Source organism: Lissotriton vulgaris, chromosome 5 (assembly GCF_964263255.1).
Source record: "Lissotriton vulgaris chromosome 5, aLisVul1.2, whole genome shotgun sequence".
NCBI classification, from domain to species: Eukaryota; Metazoa; Chordata; class Amphibia; order Caudata; family Salamandridae; genus Lissotriton; species Lissotriton vulgaris.
In genome coordinates, this window is record NC_141693.1 from 126,958,965 (window position 1) to 126,982,171 (window position 23,207).

The 23,207-nt window shown below is 45.9% G+C and overlaps 1 protein-coding gene across 2 annotated transcripts in view; it reads right to left on the minus strand.

The window, feature by feature from the left end:
* OLFM1 (olfactomedin 1) overlaps nt 1-23,207 on the minus strand; it is a 213,290-nt gene that overhangs the window by 121,133 nt on the left and 68,950 nt on the right. For both annotated transcript variants that reach the window (XM_086921049.1, XM_086921050.1), the window contains exon 2: nt 13,045-13,194. In XM_086921049.1, the coding sequence (XP_086777175.1) occupies nt 13,045-13,194 (150 nt within the window). The remainder of the gene's footprint in view (nt 1-13,044; nt 13,195-23,207) is intronic.

The window sequence follows — 23,207 nt, forward strand, 5'->3', positions numbered from 1 at the left end:
AGGAGTGACGTATCGCTTGTTTCCACCGCACCAGCTTCCTGCTTGTGGAACTTTGTTGCATCTAAAAGGTACTGTGAGTAAACGTGACGCAACCGTGAACTTTTCACGCATCTGTGGATTATTTGAATGCAACTTAAAGAACTTTGATTACAATCTGAAGAACTCTTTTGAAACCATATCCTTGAACTGTGTATGTTGGATTTTTGCCGTTTTGGTCTTGTGTAGTTTAGAATAAACGTCTTTATTTTCCTAAACTGTTGTGGAATCAGTCTGTGGTGTTTTCACTGTGTTACTGTGAGTGTTGGTACAAATACTCCACCCGCTTCTATGTAGGCCGCCAGCTGGTTGTTGACAAGAAGTTCCAACACTTTCCCAAAGAAAGGTAACAACGATATTGGCCGATAGTGGGATGGCAGAGTAGGATCATCAGATGGTTTCTTCAAAATTGCCTTCACTTGAGCGTGCTTCCACTTAGAGGGGACATGAGATTGCTCAAGCGATGCATTGAAAATGGCCGTAAGGGGCTCGGCTAGTAGGGGCATAATTTCCGTACAGCAGCGTGGAGGGAACGGGTACATAGGAGATCCTGATTTTATTTTGCTAAGGCCTTGCAGGGTCTCCTCAACAGTGATGGGGGTGAATTCAGTCAGATGAGAGGCTTGGCTACAGACCCCCCCGAGTGACGGCGTCACCAGACTGCTGTCTGGCAAGGGCTGGTCTGGGTCTGCGATAGGGAAGGCAGAGTATATTAATTTGATTTTATTCTCAAAAAATTCAGCCATTGACTCAACCCAGTCTTGAGATGGACTAAACGGAGACTGCTCAGCGCGAGGGGACGTAAATTCCTTCAATATCTTATATAGTTCCTTACTGGAGCTAGCAGAGGTATTTATACGCTGAGTCAAGTAAGCCTTCTTTGCCATTTTTATATTTTTCATATAACTAGAGTGAAGCAGCTTATACTTGGCTCTGTCCACCTCCGTTCTGGTTATCCGCCAGTGATGCTCTGTAGCTCTGCTAGCTAGTTTGTCTTTCTTTAGATTAGTCGTAAACCATGGGGAAGCTGCCGATTTTGCTTTGACTGTAGTTTCAGGGATGACTCGATCTAAGGTTTGTAAAATGGAGGACTCCAAATTAGTTACCCTTTGCTCTAGAGCGAGGGCCGGGCAGTTTCCAGGTTTAAAGTGGGCCAAGAATGCTTCCGGTGTGAGTTTATGCCATGGGCGGATCCGCACTCTAATGTCATTCACAGGATTGGTCGAGATCTTATACGGAAAACTAGACTTTAAAAGATAATGATCTATCCAGATCATAGGGAGAGGGTCTTCAATACTGAGTTTAGGAGAACTGGTAAAGATTAGGTCAAGGGTGTGGCCCGCACAGTGGGTGGAGCCCATGACTCTTTGGGTAAGACCCAGGCTTTCCATAGTACTAATTAGGAGACACGTCTCTGGATCTCCAGAAAGTTCCGCATGGTAATTAAAATCACCTAGTAGGATGAAATTCTCAGTGGCCAGGGCATGGGTGACTATTGTTTCTAATATTTGGTTAACAAAACCTGTTTTACTGCCCGGAGGCCTATACACTAGGGCACCGCGCCAACTGTCCGTTTGGGAGAGTTGTATATTCACTATCATGATTTCAAGCATGGGACTGGACAGGGATTCCAGAAGCTTGATCTCAATGGGGCTTCTGGCTGCGATTGCTAGACCACCTCCCCTCCTCCCTTCCCTATCTACCCTCGTTACAAGATATTACGAGGGGAAAGCAGCCAGGTTTCTGTGAAAAAGCGGATATCCGATTTGTCTGCCTCAAGTAGGCTCCATACCTCCGTAGCATGCTTGGGTATCGAGCGAGCATTCAGGTACAGTGCCGAAATGATCACATCTTCTACCGGGCAATTTCTAGCAGGTATGGTTGGTGTGCTTGTTAGCCGGGGGCCTTTGCTCTGCCCTTTGTTGTGGCGATGGGGAGATTTATAGATGTCGCAATCTGGGGTAACCCAATGGAAGGTGTTGATACCTGAGTTCGCTGGTAAAACAATTGTAACCCTCCTAATCCCCCTGAATTCAAGTGTTTCAGTTCCCCACTAGGGTAAGTTAGCATTGTAACACAGCTCACCTCCGGGTCTGTACTGCCGATGTGAAGGAAAACAGGCAGGGGTTCAGGCAACAGGCGACAGTCTGGCGCGGACGGGTGGAGAACGGCTTGCCTTTGGCGCGCCGCTGCGCGCGTCCGCACCACGCGGGTCTTTAAATGGGGAGGGGACATGGCCGTGGTATGACGCTGGCCAATCAGGGCCTCGATAGGCTCCTCCGGTATTCCTTGTCCCTCCGCTCAAACGGCACACGCCGCGGCAGACCGGGGACTGGAATGACGATTGATGGGTGAAACAAGGTTTTGCAGGTAACACTCAATATACAATATTAAAAGTCAGTGAAGTGAGTTTTAAAAGCAGCGGCCTCTAAATCAGGCACACATTAAATCAAACTCGATGTTACACTGCTGACCCCAAGAACGCTAGCGCAACAGCGGAGAACACAAACAAAACAAATGCCGGTAACTTAGCTTCACTGTGTTGGCTTGCATTTCAAAAGGCGGCCGAGATCACCCCAGAGGCAGTGAGTAAATACATCCAAGTGCTTGCAATGCTCGGTGGTCCCTGGGTCCTTAGCACGCAGTGAGTTGGCCTACCAAGAGCCTGTTTGCCTCTGTGCCTGTAACATGGCGTAGATCCACCCAGGCAATAAGGAAACACCCCTTGTGATCATGTAAACGCACAATATGCGCAGACACAATCCAATTAATGTACAGTGCCACACAACCATCTGCAGCTACTATTATATCAATGTTCCCTTGGGTGCAAGAAGCAGGCATAAACACCCTTTGACCACTGGGGCACTTATTTAAATACAGCCCCTCAACTCTTCTGAGTGAATGACTGCTGTGGCCAAGGTTGAGTCCACCATAATTCTCAGACAGAGCAAGAGGAAACTGGGCAAAGAACAACACATCTAATCAAATCAAACTGCCCGAAAACTCAGATGATTTCAGAAATCCAACTACTTAGAATGTACACATGTAGCCTGAAACAGTGGCAAGAGGAAAATGCAAGCCAGGCAGAAACTCATAAATAAGTCACCTGGCACAATTCTGTCAAGATTTTCTTACTGGAAGATTTACAATATGTGAATGTCTTAGTTTGAGCTTTCTTTTACTCTAATTAAAAGTGAATGTCAAGTAGACCCAAAACATGCTCTGAATATTCTTTTTTTAGAAAAATGTGCATATTTTGGAATAGGTGTTCCCTTTGTCACCATCATCATTTTTACTTCCTGGAATATCCTGCACACGCTTCGTTTAAGGTGGATCTTTTTTCATTGAATCACTGAATCTTAAAGTTGCTTAGGAAAGGAGTACAAGCAATTCAATGGAGACATCTTGTAGTCAGAACCTTTATCAAATATGTCTTTTGGGCGATAAATACTTAGGGCCTTATGTAGAGTTTGGTGAACAGGATATCTGTCACAAATGTGCTGGATATCGCATCTGCCATATAGCAATTGCATTATAGCCTATAGCACTTGTAATACAACAGATGGGATATATATATATGTTATGATGGAGTACGTCTTCCGGTAATCTCGGACTAAGGCCTTAATTTTGAATTAAGAGCAAAAAGCTTGATAACACCCATTGTTGAACTTTTAATTGATAAGGTAGATCCTGCGGTGAATCTTGAAACTTGATTGTACTGTTCTAAATGTGCCTGTTTTTCTGACCATGAGGCTGCTACAGACAGAGATTAGGAGTACGTTTTGAACCCCTTCAGTGTGGCGCACGTTCAGCGGACGTCACGTGCACTACCTCTGTAGTGCTGAGCACGTCCGCGGAACGTTCCGGCTCCGCCCACGCAATAGAACGTTCCGCACCAGCGCCGAACGTTCGGCGCAGCGGAGGGGTTAAGGGTGATGATGACAATTTACATAGACGTTGCTGCAGTCTTGAGGATTTGTAACACTAGTGAACAAACGTTGCTGCTATCGCACAACTCTGTGGCATAATTTGTTTTAACGTTTGATGGACAAAAAGCAGAGATGGCACGCCATGAATTGAAACCCAGCCCTCTAGAAGGGTGTACCCAGATTTGCAGTAGAAGCTTTATACAATTCAGATAACATATTAGCATCAGACTGGGCATGTTGCTTGCCAAATCAGGTGGGATTTCATACATTCAGCAGGAGAATAAGATAATGGGTGAGATCTCAATGCAGCCAATCAGTAATTTAAATCTTATACCTATTTGAAGTACTCAGCTGAGAAAAAAACTAAATATTTTAGATACATGTCATTGAGGTTGGTGGAAATAGTTTAGGGTCATAGTGTGTACAGAATGTTTCCAAAATGTCCCTGGCGAAATATTGGGCGACAAAAATATTGCATTGTAAACATCTTTAAAAAAAAATATATATATATATATTGCCACAACAATCTCCAAGGAGAGAGATGAGACGCACACGAACTTGCCTTGGAAGCTTTTAATTCACAACGGAGCACGGCATTTTAACCAACATGTTTCGTTTCGGCTAGAAACTTCTTCTCGGGTGTGCCTGCTTAAAGTTCAGTCGTTCGCATTTCACAGGTGAGTTTACAATGTTTTGTGGTTGCCTCCTTCCGAAGGTTCCGCCCCAATTATGGAAATCACTTCCTTTTTGAATTGCCTGATGGAACCTGTGGTTTTCAAACGATTGTTCAAGTTTTTTATGTTTTTTGGAAAACCCTCCAGTGGGTATTACATTTTTCCGTTGTGCAAATTCCCTCAATGTCTGCCAACTTTTGGGACTGACTGAGGGCCAGGATACCGGAGTCCAGTCCCCGGGAGCACCGCAGACCCCTGTAATCCGCTACCACGGTCCACACAGCATGGTCCATCGCGGGGCTGCCTGGCGCTTCTTTGTCTGGCTGTGCGTCTCCTCGGCTGAACCAAACCGATATTTACTGCCACAACAATCTCCAAGGAGAGAGATGAGACGCACACGAACTTGCCTTGGAAGCTTTTAATTCACAACGGAGCACGGCATTTTAACCAACATGTTTCGTTTCGGCTAGAAACTTCTTCTCGGGTGTGCCTGCTTAAAGTTCAGTCGTTCGCATTTCACAGGTGAGTTTATAATGTTTTGTGGTTGCCTCCTTCCGAAGGTTCCGCCCCAATTATGGAAATCACTTCCTTTTTGAATTGCCTGATGGAACCTGTGGTTTTCAAACGATTGTTCAAGTTTTTTATGTTTTTTGGAAAACCCTCCAGTGGGTATTACATTTTTCCTTTTTCCGTTGTGCAAATTCCCTCAATGTCTGTATATATATATATGTATATATATATGTATATATTACCTACTGGCGGTCGCCAGTAGGTAGTTATAGTTAGGATTTTTTTCAATGTTAAATCTCAGAATTCTATTTGGAATAACTTTGGCACCGGTTGACGAATCTGCCTGAATATTTCCTGAAAATGGCCTCGTCGAGCTCCGGTCCTTCCCTGAAAGTTTGGGGGGGATACGTCAAGCGGGGGCCGAGATAAAAGGGGGGTCCCAAAACGCATTTTCCCCATGTTAATTTCCATAGGGCGGTCAATTTCACTTTTAGCTTGAACGGCTGAATGGATTTACACCAAACTTGGCAAAATTGTAGGGACTTGTAGCCCGATGTGCCTTTGCTATGTCTCAAGATATGTGCTGCAGTGGATTTTGAGTAATTTAGGTTCAAAAAAATATATATATCTATAGGCGCTCTCCGGTGTGCGCACCGGAGTGCGCTCCAGGCGCGACACGCGACTTGCGCGCAGAAAGCTGATTGGCTCTTGGGTGTCTGTAAACATTCTAAACAGTCTGGAGCGGCCGCCATCTTGTGTCTCGGTAAAATCGAGACACAAGGGGTTTGAAAAAAAAAGGGGCAAATGACCATAAGGGGGAAGAGTAGACCCCCTCTGACCCCCTAGGTTTGATGTAGGGACTAAAATAGGGTCCTGCAGGGCATTAAAAAAAATTTTTCGTTTTGCGCGGGGGAAGCGCATGGTACGCGCACCGGCGAAGCACGGGGAAAATCCAGGACCATATTTATGAAGGCATTGCGCTGTTAGTTTTGCGCCTCCTGTGCGTCAATTTTTGTGACGCACCAGCGGTGTAAAAAAATGCGCATTGTTATGCAATATTTAAAAAGTGACGCATCTATCTAGATGCGTCACTTTTTAAATATAGTGCAACGAGGCACATTTTATTACACTGCTGGTGTTATGCGTCACTTTTATATATATATATATATCCACTAGAATTAAAAGTAGAAAATCCACACCCAATAGGACACAATGTTTATGTCATATGACGTTTCTGTCAAGGATTTTCTGACTATAACTGTGATGGCATCCAGGAATTCACCTTCCTATGGTATATGAGGAGGGATGTTTGTAGTGAAATGCTCCTTAAGGTTGTTCATTTGACAGCCCCATAGTTTCCCCTTGAAGACCAGAGATTTTTTTAATGTAATGCATTGTTTTCACAATTATTCACTTGGAAATGTCATTGTGTGAAATGCTCCTATTTTTGTCATCATCCCCAGTTTTGGCCAATCGCATTTTGCTTGCTTTATGCCTCTATGTGCCTTACCACTGCTAAACAGTAATAATGCGTCTGTACTTCCCCTTGAAACAAGTGCTATACTTTGGAACTCTCAATTTGTCCTACTTTAACTTCCATTATAAATTGTGCCTAAAAGTTTTAAAACACACCTATGCTTATATGTGGGCTCAACTGTGTATTTACACTACCAATGAGATAATAGGACAACAATATATGTCTACCAGGATCGCCACTATGGTCTAACTGGGCTGCAAAAGAAATTTTCTGTAGTAACACATGGTGATGGGAAATGTCTTTGCCATGTAGAAAAAGCCTGTTTTTATATATATATACCTAGGTAAACCCTAGACTGTACCCTTTAGGCCCATAGGGCAGGGTGCTAATATATATAAATTAGGGGACACTAAATATTGGGTTTGTAGGAAATTCATTTACTGGTTCAGGGGGAGGAAACCACACTCAAGCAGAAACCACAATTCTTGTCAGGGTGAAACACAAGCAAACCCACAGACTTAACTTAGAGGCAATGTCTAAAATGTTTATGCAGCACTTCAAACAGTACTAAGGTGAAAACACAATACAAGAAAAATCCCCTACCAATTTAAAAGAAATTGAGCAAATCATATTAAATTATATGAGGCCAAAGCAACAAACATCCAATAAGAAGAACCAGAGATACACCATTTTAAAGAAGTCAGTGAAAAACAGTGCTTAGACGCATAAAGCACCTACTGTCGTTATTTGATCACACTGGACTAGAACAAAGTCACAAGCGCACGCCGACCGCAATAAAGTGAAGCCTGCCGATCAAAGTACCTTAAATCGTAGCTTTTCGAGATTCGGCGTTGAGGATTCGTCTCACAGCGATGGTCTGAAAAGGGTGTGGGCTGCAATGAGAGGTCCTGCATCAAGAGATACATCAAACAGCTGTGGTTCTGATGGGTAACTGTAAAGAGATGCATTGTGATGTGTCGGTTCTGCCCAAGAGACTACAGCTGGTCTGGCAGAGCATCGTGAGGCCCACTTCCACTTATGGACAAAACTCACTGCAGACGGAGTCCATGTATGTAATGATGATACTTGTACTGGGATCAATGTGGTTGGAGCCTTTTCTGTCCCTGATACTCTGATCAGGATGCCATCCAAATAGCCCTTGAAGTCACTCCAGGTTCTAGGTTCAAGATGAAGGTTTGGGACCTTTTCACTCAGTGCTTCTTGTAGCAGAGCAGTGCAGCTGTCCTCCTCAGTCTCCCATGGGCACAGAGGTGCACTGAAAAACTGTGTCTAAGGGCCCAATATTTATACTTGGTGCCAGCTTTGAAGTAGCAGATGTTCTGGAGGTTTCCACCCCTCAGAGGTGTTTTGAATGTTCTGCCTCCCTGACCTGGCCCCAGCTTGTCTGGTGGCAAAATAGGCTGGTGTGAAACCCTTTGTGAGCATGCTGAGGCAAAGCCTTTGTGATGTGCTAATGTGGTAGGTGACAGCTTTGTCCGTGCATCAAGTCAGAGATGGCTCATCCTGCCAACACCTATCCCCTCTTTGTCTCACTGCCTGGGGGAAATAAACAAAGACCAACTGCCAGCTACATCTAGTCATTCGACCCAGTACAGAGATTGCAAGCACCACATAGTTGGAAGAGGAAAATTGCAACTTTTGAAAAGTAGCTTTTCCAGGATTTGAAATCCAACTTTATCATTAAACAGGGTTTAAATTACAAATCTTTAGGACCAAGCTCTACTTTCCCATCTGCTACCAATTCAAAGTTATCACGTATTAAATGTAAAAAGGTAACCTATGCGCATATCCAACATTTCAAATACACTACACTCTGCCAAATGGACTGTTCAGGTCTACCCTACGGGTGACTTATATATTTAAAAAGGAAGGTTTATGTCTGGCAGAAGATTTTTTTGAGCACACATGCTTTAGCACTGATTAACAGTGCACCGTTATAAGGTCAACAAAAAGCAAGATCTGCATAAAATGAAGGAGTAAAGCAAAATGTTTGGAGGAAGACCACCTCAGGCTGATGTGTCTAACAGGGTTAGTGTGCTTTAATCCATACTACTATTATAAAGAGAGAACTTGCACCTTTAGGCAAGGTAAACTCGGGAACCACAGCGCCAATCTACACACCCGATACACCGTTGAAATTGGCAGGGTGTGTAGATGGTCATAGGCTTTAAAAAAATTAAAAATAAACATTATATAAAAAGCTACATTTTTTAAAAAAGTAGTTCCCCCAAAGTAGCGCCGGCCGCGACTGTGCGTCGTCACGTCAGGAGCAGGGGAGGAACAGCGTCCCAGAAGTGGCGGACATGGCGCGCAGGGGAGGAGCGGTGAAGTGAGGCCAGCGGCGGAGCGGAGAGGCGGATATGGCGTGGGGAGGAGCGACGGCGGACAGGTGGTGAGTGGCAGAGCGGAGAAATATGGACCGGTGGTGTGAGCAGCAGAGGCAAGGTAAGAATCCGGGGCAGCCAGGGTCGGGGCGGGCGGGCGGGGCACGGGCTGCTGGGGAATGTCAGGGCAGGCGGGGGTAGGGGAAGCCAGCATTTCAGGTTTGCGTGCTCTCCCGCCCCGGCCCCCGCCCACCACAACATTGTCCGGGACACAGACAATGTCGTGGTGGGCAGGGGCCTGGGCTGGAGAGCACGCAAACCTGAAATGCAGCCCCCAGCCCCCTTCTACCACAGGCAACGCTGGGGCGGGCTGCTAGTAGTGATATAAAACCCAAAATCGATTTTACTTTGTTAACTCTGCCTAATTGTTCCTTGACCAGGACTGAATGGGATTAAATCTTTGTTTCTTATCTCCACCTGCGAAAATGCTAGATATATTATTCAAAGTTATTTCATTCATAATTTTCTAAATCTTGTTGAATGGTTAATCGGATTTTTGATAACTTAACTGAAAAGGTGTCTGTGTAAAAATGTACTTTGTGCTGCCTGGGCTAATAAGACTGGCCTGAAACTAGACCAAGGTAAAGTTTACATTTTGGGAACTTCAAATAACGTTTGTTATGTGAAATTCCATAATTTATGCCATTACACCACAATGCATAATTGCACACCATTCACTGTAAAAGTTTACAATGAATAGTGCAGTCTGTAGCAAGAAATTACCAAAAATGCACTGGAACAGTAGAATGCGAGCGACTGTTGTTCATGGGTCTTTTCTTTAAATGTGTTCTTGCACCAAAAATTGACATGAGAACCCATTTTGGGCAAAAATATAAAATGTAATGTCAGGTGTGAATTTCACATAATTATGTGTAATTGTGCCAAATTACACCAAAACAAATTTCGCACATCCCTACCTGACGCTAATTTTGCCATGCAGACTATCAAGGGCTGTAATACACATCCAGGACTGGGAGAGTTAACAGATCTGTCTGAGAGGACAGTAACCTCTCTCTGAATCTAGGAAGAGATGTCGAATGTTAACTACTTAACAGGGAATAGCTTTCTGAGAGTAGACAGGAATAGTTGACAGAACAAAGGGCAGCTTTATCTCTACCTCTTTGAATTTGGAGATGCCAGGAAGGGCTTTTACTATTCATTCCCACATCCCTGCCTGGTAGCTAGGCTCTGGTCGTACTAGGAAAAGGATCAGTTGTGTGCTACCTCTGTGTTGGAAGAGTTTATCTTAATAGGGGGGTGGGGGGGTATTAAGGAGCTGAAGATGGGACTGACTGCTGGCAGCTGGGTTTTGCTACCTTGTATTTTACAGACCTGGGTAATTTTACAGTAAGACAAAGAAGAAATGCAGTAAACGGATGTGCAAATACTGTGAGAAATTAGTTAGCATTAAGCAGGGGAATGTCTCCAATCATTGGCTAGTGCACAGAACAAATATGCACTTCGACCCCTCAGATATTCCAGGACCTAGGAAAACTCCGCCTGAGGAAGAAGCCATGCTTGAAGAAGACTCCTAACTCATGACTCCTGCTAGTAGAAGATGATTCACTCTAGAACTACCGAATTCTGCTAAACGCATGGACTGGAACTGCTTTTCAAGGGCCACGTGGTTGGCTTTCTAGTTGATTCTTTCAGGAACACAAAAACAGAAGGACTCCAGACTTGAAAAGGGCACAGCTGGCCTCAAAGGACTGGACCTTGCAGGAGACCTTGCTGGAAAGAGAATCGGTGCCTAACAGCCAACCCTGAGAAGCTTGAACCTGCAGGACAGACTAGCTGGAAATTTTCCAGCAGCTGGAAAAAGTGGGCCTTACTCATGTTTTCCATACTTGGAAGACCAGAACAAAGTGCTGAGGTTTGCAAACAGGTCCAGATGGACATTATGGTGACAGTGTCTGGCCTTGTGGTGCACTGCCCAGCGACAGTGTCCTCTTTTGCCCTGCAGTAGGATTATGACTTTGAAAATAGTGAGCCCCCAGCTCGGCAGCACACCAAAACGCCTGGTAGCCAGTCCAGCCCTGACTACAAGCCAAATTACTTACATTTGTTTTAATAAAGTATGTGCTAGGTGGACTGGTCTCCCTCCTCATCACCAGGAATACCAGAGATGTGACCCAGCTGTTAATAAAGAGAAATCCTGAAATCCATCACTCAAATGATGAAGCTGCCAAAATAGTTCCTTGAGGTTGACCCCTAGCTGCGGAGACGTACATGTTACCTGACAGTCCAAATCTCTTATTGACTCAAACATTGTGCCACTTAGTTGGGAAATAATTTAGATTGTGTACAGGGTTTTGTTTTCCACCAATGAACTTCCATATGTTTTTACACTTCGTTAAGTTTCCACAGTTTCCCGGTTTAACTTCGCCTTCACCGGTGCAAAGATTTTCTGTGCGTTGGAAGATTCGTTTTTTCCGAATTACAAGAACATTTTCACTCTAATTGAACCCAGTCAAGGTGGAAAATGAAGGCAGGGTTGTTCTCTTCAATCTTACTTTTGGCAACACAAAATGCACCAAAAATTCTGTTTTCGAGTAAACACGGCAAAGCATGAAGCTGTGCGAAACTGCAAAGCTGTCCAGACAACCTTGTACAGGTGCAAAAAAAATGCAGCGCTTCACCTCCCACATAAAAAATAATAACACTCATTATTTCACGCCCAATAGAAAATGAAGTGTGTGCTACATACAAGGAAATATAGAGATCTGCTTTCAGAGAAACAGCCACTATCTGTACAATTTAGGTAACCAAATGCCAGGTTTGTGGATAATAAAAATATGAAGCTGGGAGGCAGATAGTTCCTCTCCTGGCCAGGGTTGTTTTGCAGTCCAGTGTGTTATGCTGATTCTCTCCCCATCATTTTCCATGACCTCAGACAGTTTGTGCCTGGTCATTAGCTTCGAGCCTCTCTCGTTAGAGGGCGGTCTCCTGGGGCTGGTGCATGTACTGTCTTGGAGTTACCCACAGTCCTCTGCAATTTAGAATGCTCAGGAGGCTTCGCTCTGAAATGATGAGTGAAGCATCAGTGTGACAAGATCAACACATTAATGTGGCAGGTTGTTTATTCGGTGACTGGTTGTGGCTTTTGCCTGTACAGTCGCTGTGGCCGGAGAGAGCCGAATAACAGCCGCTGCCAGAGTTATCACACGAATATCCTCGAGTTTTACCACTATTTATTTTATTCATTGTGACTGGCTTGATGGCTATCAGCCTTTCCTGCTGCAGGAGCAACTCAGACACACATTGCTCAGAAATAAGTGGATAATAAAACCCTATTAACTCCTATTGAATTGTCAACTGCCTCATATCTTAATCTTTTGGGGCATTTCCAGGTGCATTTCAAAGTTATTGAAAGAAACCATATTCAGTTATCTTTGACGGCAGCTGCACCCCATGTGTGGGGATACTGAAGTAAGTGTATTACATTCCAGTTTATGGTAAAGAGTGAGAAATTCAATGTGGTCATGGCCATTCCATTTGAGTGGAAAGAGGAGATTAGGGTGTGAATCTACAAATTTGACATCTGACAACATGCTGTGATCTTGACCTGACCTCCATTTTGAATTGTAGGTCAATTACCCAATCTGATAATATTGAAAGCATTTCCAAATGTTTTACACGTCGATATTTACAAAATATTAAAAGCACTGTGTGTACCTCTTAATGAGCATATACATCAAGGCTAGAGAATAAATATGCACGTTTTTTAAATTCAAATGAAAAGGCACAGATTCACCAATTTCCACTTTCCACATAATCGCACACACTCTTTATTGTAAAATGTGAAAATAACAAAATAATATATTTAATACAAAAAATATTAAAGAGTTTCACATGTTGTAAATCTAAATATGTTCTTTGGAAGTGGCCTGGGACAGTCAACTGCACAAGTCTTATAACACAGTATCAAAATCAAATTAATTTAAAGCTGACATGTGTCCACGGGTGCCTCACCCCCACTCTGGCATATATATACACACACTGGCATGGCTTACCTTTTCTAGTAGCTGTCTCAGCTGCTTTGTCCTGGCATCTCGTGAGCACATAGTCTGCTGTGGTGCCACCACTGTGCATATACATCGCCCCTCGCTGTCTTGAGCAGAGCTGTACACCTGCCAGCTTTCCTCTGGATTAGCTGGCAACACCTGGGGGCAAAGGGAACAGGGGGTGGATAGAGAGAGGTGTCATTAAAATTGGAGCAAACATAAAGAAAGCAAGACAGGGAGGGCACTGGGGGCAGGCAGTCTGACCAGTGTCCAGCTTCATGAGCTGTCTCCTACCTTCCCCATGCTTCAACACTTATAAGTATCTCCTATGGCAGTCTATACATTCCTTCATGTTCAAAGGGATCTGGTACTCCTCACCTCATATACATGCCTGTCTCGTCCATTTGGGAGTATTCCCTTTGTGTTATGAGAGAATTGGCAATGGTGGGATTGTTTGCCAGTTTGGGCATATCAAAAGGGTGGGAGAATGCAGCACAGGCGACAAACTTCTTTTACAATATTGATATATTATTATAGATTGCTTGATTACCCAAAGGAGTCTTGGCAATAGCATCTACTTGTTGATACCAAGAAGAAATAAAAGAGGCTAGAGAATTTGAAGGTATGATGAAGGAGGTAAAGAGAGAAGAAGGACAAAAAGAAGAAAGAGGCAAGAGCAGGAAGAGGAGTTAACCAGAAAGGAAGGGAGAAAACGAAATAAAAGGCTACAAACTCAAAGAGAAGAAAAAAGAGAAAATGAAGATAGATAAGATGATAATGGAAGTGGTGGGAAATCCAAACAAGGAGACGAGAGGCAAGGACTGGATTGAGTCGGTCTATAGAAATTAAGGAGGAGATGATGGACAAGAAAATGATGATAAAGAAAGTGACGAAGAAAAAGGATTATCAGGTGATAGAATACAAGAAAAATGCAATAAAATAGAGGAGCTAGATCGAGAAGAAAGAAATGCAAAAAGGGTAAAGGATGGAGGCAAAGTAGGAAAACATTATTAGGGACCAGAAAAATGAATTGAGAAAAAAAATGAGAATGGGGGGAAGTAGGGTAAAGAAGGGAGAAAAGAAGAAGAAGAAGAAGAAGAAGAAGAAGAAATATGTGCGATTCGAGGGCCACCTTCCGCCTTTTAGCTGCCAATGTTGATCAAATTTGTGTTTAAAAGTTGGGTGAAAACAACATCCATTACATAAAAGAGTAGAAACAAAATTGTGCGTGGCATGTACGAAGAGATGGTTGAAATTGTTATTAAACATATTTTTCATCTACATCTGAAACAAAGGTGGGGAGCAGTTATTGCAGAAATGAGGATGTATTGATAATGAAAAGTTGGCTGATGGTGCGTGACCTGGTCCTGATGATATAGGCATTGTGGTGATGTAAAGCAACTCGTAGAGGTTTATAATTAACCCAATGCATTTGAAAATAACAAATTAGTGCTTTCAGACACATGTGGATAAGTTTCGAATCGTGCTTAAAATGCAAAATAATTAAAAACATGACAGATATAGTTATAGATGCAAGTAGTGTTATATCCTTGACATCAGGGTAGGTTTGGGCTTGACACATGCTCACTACAGGAACACTCGTAAACAAGGAAATACATGTGGCCAAATGGTCTTCTGTGGAACTGGGAAACCAGAGTTTGAATCACTGCTTCCTCAGAAGCTCAAAGTGTGCCATCTGAGGCTAATTATGAATTTCCTGAGCCTCATTTCGATTGATAACGGCACTACCGTCAAGAGCCTCATTGGCCAGTGGGAGTGTTATACCCTTGTATCTAATCACCTGAGAGAATACCTCCTTTACATGCCTCATTTCCGATTTAAGGTGATAGCTCCATGTATCTCGTTTGCTGATTTGATTGCTACTACCATATGTCTTATATACATTGCAGCAGTGCTTCACCAATGCATTTCAGCCCCTCCATATCATTATATGTATCTTAGAAGCCCAAAGAAAGGCTGTCTCCATATGTCTCATTATCCTATGGAAGTCACTGTATCCTTCCATCATGGGAGTACTGCCTTGTATTACATTTCTCTATTGGAGTGCCACACGTGTATCTCAGTTGCTGTGGGAGTGCTACCTTTGTGGTACATTTTTCTTTTGGAGTTACACCCATGTATCTCATTCCTTATCGGAAAACTATCCGTGTATCGCATTTCTCTATTGGAGTGCCATCCCTGAATCTCATTCCCTATCGGAGTGCTTCCCGTGGGCTCATTTCCCTATGGAAGTGCAATGCAATATCTCTTTTCCATATAGGAGTGCAAGCTCCCTGTATCTTAAGACCCTAAGGAAGTGTTGTCTCCCTATATCTCATTAGTCCATGGGAGTGAAAGCCACTGTATATTTTCCCCATGGGAGTGCTGCCCATATCACATTTCTCTACTGGAGTGCCACCCCTGTATCTCATTCCCAATGGGAGTGCTACCGTGCTTCACATTTCCCTATTGACGTCCCACCCATGTACCTCAGTCCCTATGGGAGTGCTAATGCGTACAGGGGGTAGCATGGTCAGTTAGAAAGGGGAGGTGTAAACTTCAGATTTCCCAACAATTATGTCGGCATATCCTGTTATAATACTTTATGAGAAGCAAGGAATGAGGGGGACTTAAGAGTAAGCCTGGGTGGAGTTTGCAGAGTTTCCCTAAACTCAGCGAAGTGCAAAGAAAACTCTGCCACATTAAGCCGAGCTCCACAAGCAGTGGATAGTGTTAGATAATTGCCGATTGTGCTGATTTTCACTGCCAGATGCTTGTCCGCACTGTGCATTCATCGCGAACGGCACCATGCACAGCGCTAGCGGGCACTGCGTCCTTTCTGCTGCTCATGTAGATTTTTACTCAAGCTGCAGCTTTCTCAACGTGAATGGATGGTTTCTCAAAGCGAGCAGTTGCTAGCATACGTGACTACTTGCAATGAGAAATCTGACCACCCACTTTGAGAAATCTCGCTGGGTGGTTGTTTTTCCACACTTGCGCTCGCCAACTTGATGTTGACAATCGTGAAGAGTGAAAAATCTCGCTGGGAGGTGGATTTTCCTCGCTCACGCTCATCAACTTGACATTGATGAATGCTAGCGAGGGAAAACAACTCTGCTTCGCTATGCGGAGCGGAGTTTTTCGGAACTTCTCAAGCTCCGCGTAACGTGGAGTGTGGAAAACTCTGCAAACTCCATGAGCGGAGCAGTGTTCACCACCTAGACTTACTTAAGAAGCAGTTTTTCTATTTTGCAGGTCCTATGGGAGTGTGCTACCCATGTACACACTCCCCTATGGAAGTGCCACCCCTGTATGGCATTCTCTCTGGTAGTGTTACTCTTGTATTGCATTTCCCTATTAGAGTGCCAACCCTGTATGTCATTCGCTATAGGAGTGATACCCGTGTCCTCATTTTCCTTTGGGAGTGCAACCCCAATATCGCTTTTTCATGTGGGAGCGCTACCTCCCTGATCTTATAGATTCATGAGGCTTCGACTCTATATTTATTTTCCTTATGAGAACGGTACTTCCCTGTTTCTCATGCCCTAAGAAAGTGCTTCCTCCTTGTATTTCGTTGTCCTGTATCTCACTTCCCTGTGAATGTGCTCCTTCTCTGGGTCTCAGTTTACATTCTCCTATTGGTGTTCTACCTTCCTTGCTCAGTTCCCCGTGGGAGTGATGTCTCCCTGCATCTCATTTATCTGTTGGACTATAAACTCTTTGAATTTCATTTTCTTTTTTTGGCTCCTGCTTCCTTGCATATCATTACCCTTCCCAGTCTTTTATTTAAGGACTATTGCCAGTCCTGCATTCTTGCTTCCTTAATTCCCTTGATCCAATCCCTGGAAGTAAAACCCCCTGTATCTCGTCTCTCTATAGGTATGCTAACACCCCTTGTTTTTCAATGGAGTGATACTGTCTGTGTCTCACAGTCCTGTGTGAGTATGAACCTGCTGTACCTCATTTCCCTGTATACTACAGGCTTCATGTGTCTAATGTCCCTATTGGAGCCCTAACACATTGCTTCTAGTTGAACCTGAATCTCATTCCCTATGGAAGAGCCCCATCCCTGTATCTTACCTTCCTACGGATTCCTACACACCCTTGTATCTCATCTCCCTACGGATTCCTACACATCGGCATCTCAGTTCATAGAGTTACTGTCCTCCGTTGTATCTTCACGTTCGTGTTATTCAAGCCGAGTGGATTATCACATCACCTCTGGGACCGCTGTACGCGAGGGGAACATTAAAAGTTAGAAACGTACTGAGGAGACAGTGACAAGACCTGTCTGGAGCCTAAATCGGCCAACTATGAAGCAAGAATTTTGATTGCCCATTCTGTGCAGTAACATCTAATGTGACAAGGTATCTGCGCCTCAATTGTGTTCTGGTGGATTATACATCGCCTTGCATGGCACGTAGAATAAAGGCTTCTACGTCAGCCCTGATGAAGCCCTTTTGGGAGAAACGCGTTGGCTGTGATGACCATGAATAAAAGAAGAATTTTTCAAGAAGACAAGTCTCTCTTTCAATCTATGTGATCAGTGTCCATATTGTATGTTATTGACTTTGTGCCTCGTTGAGCGTTTACAGAGTATAGTTTAATTTAGGTCTTAGGTCAGTGGACCTACAAAGGAGGGCACAAGCTATACTATTTAACCAGTTTACATTAAATGATAGACGAGTAAGTGCGGCTATAATTGTTTCCCACCACTGCCTGTGTTGTTGTTTATTTTGTCTTGTTACCCTGTGGAGTGCTACAACCATGGGTCGAATTTCCCTATAGGAGTGTGAATGCCCACATTCTCATGTGCCTCTAGGATTGATTGCCCCTTTACCTCATTATCCTGTAGGAGCGTTACCTGCCTGTGCCTCGTTTCCCTGTTTACGCACTGTTTACCGTATTTTCATGTACTTATGAGAGACCCACCCCTTTGTTTCTCGAGACCATATGGGTGTGTTATCTCAGTAGGAAGGAGCTCAGAAGTAGCCCAAACACATTAATTGAGCCGTCTGTCGTGCCTGCCAGTCGTCACTGTTCTTCATTAGGCGCTAATGGCAGGATGCGTTTTTCCAGATCACAGACAGAACGGAAACCTGATTCGAGGCTATTATTAAAGTGCACTCAATTTCCCTTTGACATATCTTCAGAAAGGAGCGTTTAAAGAAGTAAGAGGATACCGAGCCCTGCCTTCAATCACCAGCGAGGAGATCGATGCATGGCGAAGCGCTGCCAAGGCCGTAAAATAAAACAAGGGAGCCGGGAGCAGCGCTGACCGTGGTCCTGAAATAATGAGCCGGGCCTCAGCGCGGTCCGTGGTCCTGAAATAGACACCATGGGATGAGCGCTGTCCACGGCCCTGAGAGAGCGAGCAGGGGATGAGCGCTGTCCGTGGTCCTGAAAAAGAGGCCAAGGGCTGAGCGCTTTCCATGGTCCTGAGAGAGCGAGCAGGGGATGAGCGCTGTCCGTGGTCCTGAAAGAGAGAGCAGGGGATGAGCGCTGTCCACGGTCCTGAGAGAACGAGCAGGGGAGGAGCGCTGTCCGAGGTCCTGAAATAGAGGCCCAGGCCTGAGCGCTGTCCATGGTCCGATAATAAGCAACCAGGGTGAGCGCTGTCCACGGTCCTGAAAGAGAGAGCAGGGGGTGAGCTCTGTCCAAGGTCCTGAAATAGAGGCCCAGGCTTAGCGCTGCCAGTGGTCCCATAATAAGCAACCAGGATGAAGAGCTGTCCACGGTCCTGAAAGAGAGAGCAGGGGATGAGCTCTGTCCAAAGTCCTGAAATAGAGGCCCAGGCTTAGCGCTGCCAGTGGTCCCATAATAAGCAACCAGGATGAAGAGCTGTCCGTGGTCCTGAATCAGATGATCAGAGAGAAGCGCTGTCCATGGTGCTAGAATGATGAACCCGGGTGAAGCGATTCCCTGACCTCGAATCAGGAATGGAAGGCTATTCGCCATCCTGAAACAGGGCAGGAGCTGTGTCCCTATTCCTGAAATAGGGGGCTTGGGATGAGTGGTGGCCCTGGTCCAGAAACAGAGGGCCAGGAACCAGAGCCGCTGGATCCAAGGAGGAGGGGTGCACCTGGCCCTCAAACAGTGGTGCCCCTGGTACCGAAACTGGGGGCCAGGGAGAAGCAATGTCCCAAGTCTTGAAACAGAGGGCCACGGAGGAGCAGGGTCCATGGTCCCGAAACAGGGGGCTAGGGATAAGCGGTGTCTGTGGGGGAGGGGCTGGATTGTCTGTAGAACCAGTATGGAGCCACAGGGGTATCATATGAGGGTTCCCGTGCGTGAAAGTTGGCGAGTGGAGAACTTCCTAAATGAGAGATGAGAAGTTGTGGGGCTGCTTTTGGTTCCTGGAGAAAAGTGTGAAAGTTGGGGGTCTGGGACCACCTAAGATCCGGATAAAAGATCAGAGGGGTGGAGATGCCGATCTTCCCAATTGAGCCAGGAAGGGAAAGTGAAGAGCCATCCGTGGTCCGGATATAAAGGAGACAGAATGAAAGCTGGGGGTGTGCGACCACCAAAGGCCCCAGGGGGGATGGTCCTGTTGCACAGGAGACAGAGTTGAAGCTGGGGGGTCTTGGATCACCTAAGTCCCGAATAAAAGGAAGCCTAGCTGGGGGTAGAGGATGCAGGCCACCCATTGGAGCATGGATGGAGAAGGTCAGGGTCGTCAATGGTCCGGATATAGCGCAGACAGGGGGGACGTCGGGGTCCAGATACCATATAAGGTTATTGAGGGAAGGGGTGCGGGCTGCAATTATTCTGATATTAGGGTGCCTTGGAAGAGGGTAGGGCGGGGCTGCCCACATTTCTCATTGAAGGAGCCCGGTTGGAGGAGGACCTGCTGGGCTATCCCTGAAAAGGATAGTGGGGATCCTGGCCGGGGAGGAGCAGACAGTCTCTGAGTGATCGCGCTGCTTTATTTTGCGACCCACTTCCCATACCCCCCCCCCCCCCCTACAGTTGGTAACGGCATTCATCTACGCCTCTGTCTCCCTTACACAAAGTTCTCCACAGCGTTGCCCCCTCCACTCCCACGCACCCCTTGCAACAGGGTACTGAGAGCCAAATCCAATCACATTTTTCACCAAACAAAATGCAATATATTACTGCAAGTTTATTGGAGCGTACGGAAGAAGGAACGATATTGAAGAAGAAAAAACGATGATTGTGTGTAGCAATGCTGCCAGCGGTATTTCTGCTGGGTAGCTGGTAGGCAGCTCAATGAACGGTGGTAATTAGCATTATCCAAATAATTGGTACTCCTTTTATCGACCAATTGTAACGATGAAAGCCTGATTTGGCCCCTGCGCCAGCTGCACGGGGCTGCTTGCTGTCGGTGCGGTCTTCACAGCCTGCAGGCAGGATATAGGCTAAGGTCCTCTGCGTGCTGTTACAGACCACCTCAAGCCACCCACAGCTCGGCCCCTTCCGCTGGTGAACAACACCTGCGACATCTGCAGACCTGAGGTGCAGAACAGGCCTTCCCGCTTGGATCATAGACCCAAACGTACTATAGGAATTGTCGGTGCACATGCGACGCACAGTGGCGCTTCGCAGCGCAAAGCTGTGCAAATGGCGGCGCTAATCAAATTGTGCCTGGATGTAATACTTTGTAAGGGGAATAGTCACGAGTGCAGTACCAACATCGCCCCGCCCCCAAGCACCCTAGCATTCCACGCAAAGCCAGGTCTGCTAAAAAACGTGGAATCCTCGCAGTAAATAAAACCAGGTGCAAACAAGTCTCGTGATAATCCTACGCGTAAAACGTGTCCTTTTCCTTATGAGTTGTTGCTGTGGAGAGCTAACATCTAGCCTAAATCTCACACAAGACAAAACCGGGTCGCCTGTTCACCGTAGCACAATGCTTAGCGTCGTTCTAAGACAGCATTTGAGGCAGGAGTGTAGCCAGTGACGTCATCGGCGTGCTACTCATTCCGAATGTGGTGCTGCCCAAGTATTATTCCGGTCACAAAGCGCAGATTATGCCGGATCAGCGCTGCTTCAGTGTTACACAATCTGGGTCATTGTGTGATCTTCGCCAATTACCCTATTTGGTCTTAGTTTTTCTTATCTCTTGCCAATGGGAAGGCAGGAAAGTGAGCTAAATACAGTTACTGTTAAATCACAAATAAAATATAGCATTTACATTTGTTTTATAAATTGCAAACTGTAAGTTTCCATTGATTCGTTACAACATTCCAAATGCATATCCCAAGCAAAGTCATTAGTCCAAGCCATTTTTGTTTTTCTAATAATGAGAAGGGGGAAATATGTTAATGTATTAGCCGTTTGCTTGGCTTCGCTAGTGACCAGTTGCTTGTTTTCTATGCTCCCTGCATAGGTTAAAGGCTAAAGAGCACCTTGAGGCAAGTCCATCTGCAGAACTCGGCTAAACAATCTATCCAGTCGCCCAATTACTATGCTTCAAAGGTTTATGTAGCAGAGATGGGAGCATTAGCCTTGATGCAGCCAGGAGAATGTCCTGGGGGACGCACGTGACCTTGAACTCGAGTTCAGAGGTCAGCGAGTTGCCTTTGACCCCTACCTTCGCGCTACAATTGAACCCGACTGAGGCAATGACTGTGCAGTGAATGAGCATCCAGGCCAACGGCAGGAAGGGGTGAGACGTGTGTAGGTCACAGAGATGTGGAGAGGGCTGGTTAAGGGGGAATGCAGTCAGAGGGACATTGGGGGGGCGTCATGGGGGTGTTTGGGGGGGGCAGTCATACAGGTCTTGAGTGGGGCTCAGATTTGTACAGTCACATGGACCAGAGGAGTGCGGCACAGGGGTGCCGTCAGAGGTACCTGGGGCGGAGCAGAGTGGAGTGCAGTCAGAGAGACATGGGGTGAGGCATGGGATAGGCCTGGGGAGTGGGGAATAGGGGAGGAGAACTAGAGGGACAAGGGGGCGGGGCATAGGAGGACAGTCAGGCGGAACTTGAACAGTCAGATGGACCCGATGAATGCGAGATAGAGGTGTGCACTGAAAAGAGAGAACTGGGGCGGGGCATACGTGTGAACTGTTAGGGAGATCTAGGGGGCGGGGCATACGTGTGAACCATAAAAGAGATCCGGGCGGTGGGGCATAAGTGTAGAGGGGTCCAGACAGGGAAAGGCATGCATGTGACCAGTCAGAGAGATCTGAATAGGTGTGCCGTTTCAGGGAGATAAATAGGTATGCACTGCCACAGAGTGCTGGAGAGGGTGGGGCATATATGTATACAGCCCTGGAAATCTAGGAGCAGGGTATAGGTGTGTAAAGTCAGAGGGGGCTTGGGGGGCGAGGCAAAGGTGTGGTCAGTGAGCTCTGGGGCGGGGCATACGTGTGAACAGCCAGGGAGATCTGGGAGGCGCATAGATGTGTAATCTCAGGGAGATGTGGGGCAGGGCATAGGTGGGAATAGTTAAGGGAATCTGGGGGCGAGGCGTAGGTGTGTGGCTTCACGTAGATCCGGAGGCGGGGCATAGATGTGTACAGTCAGGCAAACCTGGGAGCGGGGCATAGGTGTGTACAGTGAGAGGGGGCAGGTGAGGGCGGGCATGGATTTTGAATTTGAATTTACGGTCAGGGAGATGAGGGCGGGGCGTAGAGGGTTTTCAGAGAGATGAGCTGGGAGTAAGGTGCCGAGGGGTTCGAGGGTCCGAGTTCTGTCAGAGCTCCGTGGACCTGGGAGGTGATAAGTGCTCGGGGGCACCTGAAGGGTTTACAAAGTGAACAAAGCCAAGATACCTCGGACTGGCTCATCCCATCGGACTCCAGCAGCCTCCTTCCTTCTTACACACAGGGAAGAACACAACACACACAACAACCCTCTGACAGGCGCAGGCACGCTAACACGCACAGGTACAACCACGCATACAAACAGGTACATAATTTGCCTGTTTGCGTGCGTGGTTGTACCTGTACGTGATAGTGCCGCACGAGGATTAAAACGCATAAAACGCGTAAAGACACAGACAGTGACACATATACACACATACATATCACACACAAACACACGCCTAAACACACGCGCAAACACCCCGACCCACCACTTGTCCATTCGGAAAGGTAGCCTGACAACATTTGTCATCCCAAAACATTAAGCAAAGTGCTGCTGGAATGTGTGTGTGCTGTCTTTCCGCAGAACAAAGCTCCGGGATGCCTAAATATAGCCTCTCGC